This window comes from Symsagittifera roscoffensis, chromosome 9 (genome assembly GCF_963678635.1).
Source record: "Symsagittifera roscoffensis chromosome 9, txSymRosc1.1, whole genome shotgun sequence".
NCBI lineage: Eukaryota > Metazoa > Xenacoelomorpha > Acoela > Convolutidae > Symsagittifera > Symsagittifera roscoffensis.
The window spans coordinates 20,026,073-20,035,176 of record NC_087070.1 but is presented as its reverse complement, the minus strand read 5'-3'; the positions used below and the strand labels follow the sequence as shown (position 1 = coordinate 20,035,176).

General features: G+C 32.1%; 1 protein-coding gene across 1 annotated transcript; it reads right to left on the bottom strand.

Moving 5' to 3' along the window:
* Positions 1–3,184: 3,184 nt before the first annotated feature.
* LOC134854292 (uncharacterized) lies at positions 3,185–7,616 on the bottom strand. The gene is made up of 4 exons (XM_063870489.1): positions 6,925–7,616; positions 6,202–6,441; positions 5,355–5,563; positions 3,185–3,764 (listed from the first exon to the last, which is right to left on the bottom strand). The coding sequence occupies exons 1-4, from the start codon at positions 7,116–7,118 to the stop codon at positions 3,400–3,402; spliced, it is 1,008 nt and encodes a 335-aa protein (XP_063726559.1). The 5' UTR covers positions 7,119–7,616; the 3' UTR covers positions 3,185–3,399.
* Between the last annotated feature and the right edge of the window lie 1,488 nt (positions 7,617–9,104).

The window sequence follows — 9,104 nt, the reverse complement described above, 5'->3', positions numbered from 1 at the left end:
AATACAAGTATACACAGACCAGTTGATTGAAACTACCGTGTACCTAATACAAGTATACACAGATCAATTGAACTAAATAAATTGTGTACCTAATACAAGTATACACAGACCAGCAGTTGATTGAAACTACAGTGTACCTAATACAAGTATACACAGACCAGTTGATTGAAACTACAGTGTACCTAATACAAGTATACACAGCAGCTGAAATAGAAAAACTGTGACCAGTTGATTGAAACTACAGTGTCAACAAATAAACAAAACACACCTGATAAATAAATAAGCAATAAAAAAATAAATCAATACATAAATAAATAAATACATACATAAATAAATAAATAAATAAATAAACGCAAAACTGAAATGTACAAATAATTAAATTAACATGAAAAAATATATATCTCATGAACAAATAACCAAACAAACAGACCCATAATATAAATAAATGAAAGTAAATGAATTAAATAAATACACATACATAAATAATAAAAGCAAAACTAAATGAAAGAAAGAATAATTAAATAAATATAGAAATAAATATCAACAAATAAACAAAACACACCTGATAAATAAATAAGCAATAAAAAACTAAATCAATACATAAATAAATAAATAAATACATAAATGAATACATAAATAAATAAATATATAAATAAATAAAAGCAAAAGTGAAATGTACAAATAATTAAATAGACATGAAAAAATATATATGAACAAATAACCAAACAAACAGACCCATAATATGAATAAATGAAAATAAATAAATGAAATAAATACACATACATAAATAATAAAAGCAAAACTAAATGAAAGAAAGAATAATTAAATAAATATAGAAATAAATATCAACAAATAAACAAAACACACCTGATAAATAAATAAGCAATAAAAAAAATAAATCAATACATACATAAATAAATAAATACATAAATAAATACATAAATAAATAAATAAATAAATAAATAAAAGCAAAAGTGAAATGTACAAATAATTAAATAGACATGAAAAAATATATATGAACAAATAACCAAACAAACAGACCCATAATATAAATAAATGAAAATAAATAAATAAATAAATACACACGCAGAAATAATAAAAGCAAAACTAAATGAAAGAAAGAATAATTAAATAAATAAACAAAACACGTGATAAAAATAAACAAAAATAAATATGTACATACATAAATTATAAATAAATATAAGCAAACTAAACATAATTAAATAAATAGAAGAACAGATAATTAAATAAATAAAGATGAACAAATAAAGAAACAAACATACGCAATCACGTGACATAGCGCGATATAGTCCAGCCCACATGATAATTGATAACTGTGGACGTTATTTGTCGACACTTGACAACAGACAACATTAAAAAAAAACCCGTTACACGATACCATAACACCTTGACTAAAGTCTTCGGTGTAAAAAGATGAATAAAATAAATTGAAGGCTAATATTCTATTTCTCAAAGAAAAAAAACGCATCTTGGAACTACCTGACTAAAAATATTTTGCTCTATTTCTAAGAAATGTGTAATAACCATCTGTTTGGGGAAAACTTGTAAAACGAAAAGTTAACTGGTTGCGTCAAATGAAATTCATCCAAGATGAGCATATCTGACTCAAGTTTTTGTGACTGTTTTTCAGTTATGCTTACAGTTAACGTTAACTTTTTTAATGAACGGAGGGTTTTCTTTAAAGTTTTCATAGGGCAGAAAAAGCAAAAATGTTATTCTAGAGAAGTAGAATTTGCTCTAAAAAGCATTTCTTTGGGGTTAGAGTTCTTTAGAGGTCTTTGGGGCCGGAATACACCAAAGTGTCAAAAACTATCAAAACTCAAATAAAGAATTTTCCTTAAAAATTAGCGCGTAGCGCTTACACCGGGAGAATTTCCACAACCTGTTTTTTCGACTGATTCTTCGAACCCAGATTTGGGAGGGTAGTTTTCGAGAACTGTCGAAAAGATTCACAAAAACGGTCAATGAGTCTTTTTGAGGCCATTTATAAATTTGCAAAAATTTTTGCGCAAGGAAGATCCCCCAGAACTAGTTTTTTCATTGAACCTTTATTCCCGGATATGAGAGAGTAGTTTTTGAGAAAACTCAGGAAAACGTTCCTAAAAATGGTCTTTTCTGAGTGAGGCCATAACTTTTATAAGGGCGTAGCGGCTTAATTTTTTTTAGAAATAAGGGCGTAGCGACTTAAGCAAAAAAGATCTTCGCAAAAAAAATGCAAAAAATGAGTCAAACAATCCCACCGTTGAAATTTTTGAAGGTCGTGAAGGTGGCGTAAAGTGAAATATGACAAGATAAAAATGCAGACACACAATATAGCAGCCATTGGTACCAGTTTTTTTTTAAAATGATGAATTAGTTGTCGAGAAAAACGAAAAACTTGCAGAAAGAGCAAAAATAATTGAAAGCGACTAAAAAAAACTTGAAATCACATACATTTTCAAAATAAATAATTTTGTCAAACAGGAGTTTTTGGTCTCGAAACTACGCAATACAAAATAAGTTGACTAAGCTGATAAAATATAAATGAAAACGCTTAATCGAAAAAAATTTTTTTTTTAAATTATTCAAAATCAGACTTGGTAAAATGACAAATTACAGAACTTTTAATTATGGTTTACAAAGTGAGCTGGTAAAAAATAGTACCAGAAAATACAAATGCCATTAAAAAACTGAATATGAACCCGACGGAAACTAGGCCAAAAACTACTAATTCCAAAGAAAAATCAATATTTTTTCAATAAATTTATTTGAAAAAATAATTACTTCCCGTAGTTTAATTTGAATTTTCAAAAATTTGAGCATGCCTTGAAATTTGCCATAAATAAATTTGCCAAACTTATTTACCGGAGAAAACAACCTAGCACCTGATTGCAATAACCTTGATTATCGCAAGGGTAAATATTGATATCGTAAGCTCTATTCTCATGCTTAAAATAAATGTGTCATATTTCTTGTTCCCAAACGAAGCAGTCAGAAATTTAAAAACAATCTAACACTTTTTTAACGAAACCGAGTACACTTTCTCGAACCTATCACTGCTTTACTGTATTACCTCGTTAGACCCCATCTGACGTCTTATTGTGGGTCCTGACTTTGAAAAAATGCTAAAAAGACCATTCTGGAAGCTAAATTACCAAACGGAAACTTAATTTAAAGGCTCCATTCATTGCTTGGTTTGACATCAGAAGAAAATAAAAATCAATAGCAAACAATTTTAACATTTATTATTATTTAATAACATTCCAGCAGGTCAAAACCTGGGTGTTATAAAAAATGTCACTGTGATGGAAAAACATTTGTAATCTGATTTATTTTTTTACCACAAATAAAATTTACATTGAGGTCGTTTCAGCAACAAAAGAATCAAATTCAGACAAACTATTGTTTGTAGTTTTTATAAGTCTCATCGAGAGATTTCATTAAGATATCTTTTACCTCTTTTTCCAAAATCTGTGATCGCTGGAAAGTAGCTTTTGCAGCAGACAAATTGGCATCAAAACAACCTTTTCTCACCGCTTGTAGGCAGTCCTCAATTTTATCAGGAAACAGATATACACTTTCAACTGGCAAATTGAGTTTTCTTCTGAACTCTTTTACAGGTTTTCGTAATAACATGAGTTCGGCTGCCGAGAGAATTGCAGTAGCCATCCAGTAGGAGACCAAAGCAGGAGGCGCTTGAGTCGCAATAACTGCTTGTAGTGCGGGAATAATGAGGAAAATACCCGTGCTCCAGTTAATCTGTGCTGTTAGTGGCATGTTGCAAACTTTACTATTCTAAATTGTAATTTTTCTTTGAACAATGAAGTACTTCTTGTTCCGACCACTTCACAAAGGAAAGAGAAAGAACTATAGTCTAAGGATGTTTTTTTAACCAAATTTTGACTACCTCAAGTGTTTTTGTCTCAGTTTTTCCGACGTTTAAGAACAACACGCAATCAGAGACTGAACTCTACTACAAAATTAACATTGGTTTTGTTATCATTGCAGCTCATTCGTGCCTTTTTGCACCTAATTCAATCGCTTAGTCTAGAAAACTAATGGGTCTGGAAAACTAATCAGAAAAAATAAGAAAAAAAAAAGTTTTTTTTCGAAGTTCAATTTCATGAGGAGTCAAAAACATGCTGTGGTACTTAAACAGTATAAACACCTGTGGGCAATTGGCTAACCCATTTATTTGTTTCATATTTTAAATTCAGTTTCTTATTTGAAAAGTCAAATACCATATTCACTAATATCCTTAGGCAACATCAAATATGACAGAAGATTATTTTTGTATGTCGACAAGCTATAGAAATGGGGAATATGGGGCGACGCACCTTATGGAAAAAACTGAAACTGAGCAAAGATATACCACCCACAAATAACCAGAAGCTACAGTTTGCAAAAAAGATCTGCAAAGCAGTTGTGTTGAATTGAAAAAATTAAAAGGAAGATTTGCAAAAAGTATCTGCAGAAAAGTTGCAGAAAACCAGAACAAACTTAAATAAAAATAGCAGATTTGAATTGAAAGTTCGCATAATTTTGCCATTTCTCATTTAAAAATTCAAATTTTTATTATTTAATTACTTTACAATTGTAATATTTTATCACGTTTTATTTCAAGTTGGAGTGGTAAGGAAAGGCAATTATAAGTTGACTTAAAGTAAGTTTCTTTTATTGTAATATCAGAACGCTGCGTTAAATTTTCTGAACCGATAAACTTTTTGAAAATACATTCTTTTCTTCCGTTTTTATATTATCCTCTGAATTAAAAAATTGGCTGTAAAGTCCGTTGACGCGGAGACAACCTTGAGTGAGAAGCCGTGATACACAGTAATCAACTACCTTTGTTGTAGTCGTCTTTTGAATATGATATACTTCACAATAGACAAAGCTGAGCACTTCAACATTTGAGTTAAATCAATGAAAGTGATGAAAAAAAATCAGATGTAAGCCAGTTGACAAAAAAGTCAGTTGACGAGATTACTAGGATTCATAATTCGACAATTCTGTCAATAATGTTCCCAACGAAAAAAAAGTTTTTCATCCGGTGGCAATCACCCTTGCACTCTCAAAACTAACTATTTTAAGATTAAGTTCCTACAATGTTTGAGAAAATATAAAAGTTTGCCCAGTTCTGAACATCCAGTTTAATGTGTTCAATGCAAAAAAACGATCTGGCTGAAAAATCTTCTGAGATAGGATAGCTTGGTTTAATTTTTCTGAGTCGGATTTTTAAGTGGCTTCACCAGAAAATAGAAATCTTAAGAACAAACCGATATCTCTAAATTATGCCAAGCCAAAATCATCTAGTTTAACTTAATTGCAACATGCCACGTCTTAACGTCACTAGCCTTTCATTCCGGGAACAGGAGCCGCATTACAGAGATTCAATCTCCAATTTATAACATGTACAGCAAATAATAAAAGCGGGAGGCTGAGACACGGAGAGAATAAACTGTCTAGCCACAGGAAAGAGTTATCACTGATCATCGGAACATACGCACTTGGCTCTGATGTCCAAATCGAAAATCCACCACAGAGTTGGCGAACAGCCAAGCTACTATAATATCAAGTTTCCGGCTATTTTCAAATCTGATTGGCAATTAATGTGCTTTTATTTAAATTAAAACAAAAACATGAAGGCCACGTGAAATGAAACTGTTATGTAGGGGTCAAGCTCATAAATCGCGGACGGTTTGATTTGTATTCAGAAATAAGGTGCGACTAGGCGACACGATTTAGATGTTATCTTAATATCTTGCATTTATAAACCAACTTTCAAACATCTATCTTATAGTCTAATTGGATCTAATTGCTACCGCCTGAAAATTAATTTCCAGCTTTTTACAAGATTGTTGGAAATCGCTTTTGCCGTTTAAAAAATTTCAATGGCCAACCTCGATAAAGAAAGCTGTCATCGAATTGAAAAAACTTATCTCATAATAAGATTGGTCACTTTTGGTCAATTTCAAATCTATAGCAAGGTGCTCTTACGTTTGCGCTCAAAAAATTAAATTTCAAAGCCGAAATTGCCAAGTAGAAAAATTTGCGTGAATACTCTCTGGTGAGTTCAAAACTCTTCGTTCATACTTTAAAATAGTGGATTTTAATTTATATTTCTGCGTTGGTACCTAATATTTTTGGAAAACGGTCAGATAGTAGATGGAACTTTCAATTAGAATTCAAAACATGACTCACATAGGGACAAATAAACTCATATGCACAAGCATATTAGGCGCAAACTTCCGAAGGGTCGAAGCAAAGCTGTTTTTCTCCATCAGAAAATCAAATCCACCACTCGTTTGTTTTATATCAGTTCCAAACCTCCGCTGTTTAGCTTTTCGAATCACCAGATACGTTCGGACAGCGTTGGTTTCATTTAGATCAAGTTTCTTTCTGTGAAGTGATAATGTATTTTTGAAGAGGACTACACGAGTGCTACAACACAAGAGCTAAATAAAAACTCTCGTACAAAAACTTCTCTTCTGCAAACGCCTTAGACACTTTCGTATATTACTCATGCGAAGCTCTATAATTTTTTTCTCAAATTTGAATTTTGGGTAGTAGATTACTCCATCTGCTTTCAAGTTTCTTTAGCTAGAGCGCGTATATTGACAAACTACCCCTACTCAAAAACCACTGCAAAGGATATTGTCGTTTTGTTCCACAATCTTTCGCAACCCGGATTGTTGTTACTAGACGTCATTTAGATTCTCGAGTCGTGGACAAGTTAGATGTTTTCTTCTTAAACGACTTATAAGTATTGCATGAAGCACTCAAAGAATGCTGATATTCTCATGGATTACATCACGTTCAATGCTTATGCTGGACAACACAGCCATTACATGTCATAGCTACTAACCTGATGTTACTTTCCCAGTTCACCTTGTCTGCTTCCATTAGTTTTTAAATTGTACTTACCCTACAGCAATAGAAACCACTACTGCGCCCCATGATCCTCCGGTAGCCTCGTACACGTGATATATTCCAGAAGACAGACAAGATATAAGGCCAAAATCAGAAGATATGTTCCTTTTTTGCTGAACTGACGGTGAATAGGGTATACTTAAGGATATTAATCTTCGCTGTTTCGCAAAACGAAGTAGAAAAGACATAAGACATGCGAGACTGAAAAGCAATCTCGAGGTTTCACGCTTCCATTGTGCTATTGAGTCCTATCATTCAATACAGAGGAGAAGCGGAGCTTCGCATCACTTGCTATATAAAAATGTATGACTATGATTACCAGCAAATGAAAGACAAATCAAAAGTTGAAAAGAAAACCTTCAAAAAAAATCGCTTTTTGTCAAAAAAAAGATAAAAATTATTAAAATCAAAAAAAGACAAAATGGCTTCAACGTAAACCACGCCACTCTTTTGTGTCGGATTGATTAGCGAGGGAAAACGCCATAATCTATGGGACTTCCATTTTATTCAATATCGGCTGCAAGCGTTCTCTGGTGAGTCATAAATAAGGGGGAATTGTTAACTTCACTCCTTTTGGTAGCTCGTGTAGCCGTGGTAAGCTCCGTATGCGGAGAACACTTAAAACCCAAAACAAAACCATACTCCTCTGTGGATGTTGGGAATGTTTTTACGCACAAAACCATTATTCATCTTAAAACATTATAGAACAGAATTTAGCTAATAATTCACCTAGATTGGCTATATTATTCATGCAGTGCTAATTTTCACATTTTCTATTTCAAATTTACTATTTTCAACAGTCTAATATTTCGAAAAAAAATGAATTTAAGTCAACATTCAGCAATTTTTACACGCGAAGCTTGGCATCACTTGTGATACAAATGAAACAGCTAGTGGCTTTCAAGCAAAAAATTGACAGTAAGAACTGCGAGATTTTTCATGTTTTTGAAAGCGAGCTATCGAGCCATTCAATAACACACTAATTCTTCGTGAAAACAAATTTGGCAAAAGTCAGACCGAGGAGTCACTTGTGAAAAACGGGAAAAATCAACTTTCATGTAAAAAAAAATACAATCACATAGGACTAAGCTTTATTGCTTTCTTGTAACTAAGAGGAAAATGAAAAGACCAAAGAAAAGACTCCGAAAAAAAACATACTCCTGAAATAGTATTTCACAAAAAAACTAAGCACAATTTCAATTACTTCAATTACCTGCATCAATATAGAAGACATAGCCAACTGCCACCAGTTGCTGCAAGGAAACTGACACAAACTGACTTGTTTTTTTTCCAAAAACCTGCAACTTTTGAATTTCGAAGAAAAAAATAGATGGCCTTAAAATTCTGTTTTTTTTGAACAATTTATGATGATCACTTTTTAGTTTAAAATTACCCATTCGAGAAATCTGGATCAAAGGGCAAAACTTTTCTTTCGCTGGGAAATCTGATAACTAATTTCCATGTTCGAAATTGGAAGTCGATCACAGTTTTCGTGACCTTTACATTTTTGCTGTTCAAAAATCAAAACTGATCATGAACAAATTTCAAGACTTTTGCCTGAAAAAAAAACAAAAGAAAATCACCAAGACCTATATAAGAATACTCACTACGTTCATTACTCTTAAGAATAAAAACGGAATATAGTGAAAACTGCTTAAATCATCAGTAAAAATTATGGGGCCACTATGCCGACAAAAAATAAGAAAATTAAAAAAAGCTGGCAATTTTTCAAGCCAAAAAATCATGTGGAAAAAAGAACAGGTCCTGACAGGATTCGACTAAGCAGACAAAAAATAAGAAGATAAACAAGAAGCTGACAATTTTTTACGCCAAAAAATTCATTTTCCAAAAATAGGCCCTGACAGGAGTCGATATTTGTGGTGTCCTACCTTCGTGGTGACCTAAAGTGTTTAGTTTCATCGCTCAACACAGATCAACTATAAATTATGATGCTATGCTTAACAAAAAAAATCAAAATTTAAGTTTTATAATTACCTAAACTTCAGTGCTTCAGAAAAACTCAATAAGGAGGCTTTTACAGCAATTGAACAGAGGCGAAGCTGCAGCTTCGCAAACACAAAGATGAGAGCGGCAAAAGATCCAGGAGCTTCAAAATGCACAAAAGGAAAAACTTTGAATCTAATAATTTGGAATGATATAACAAACTAAAGGCA

Excerpts from the sequence above, each read along its gene's own strand:
- LOC134854292 (XM_063870489.1), bottom strand. The coding sequence starts at position 7,118 with ATGTCTTTTCTACTTCGTTTTGCGAAACAGCGAAGATTAATATCCTTA. Across the intron at positions 5,564-6,201 it reads ATGAGTTTATTTGTCCCTAT|TAGCTTGGCTGTTCGCCAAC; the intron begins GTGAGTCATGTT and ends TTGATATTATAG. Across the intron at positions 3,765-5,354 it reads TCCTGTTCCCGGAATGAAAG|CACAGATTAACTGGAGCACG; the intron begins GCTAGTGACGTT and ends TGCCACTAACAG.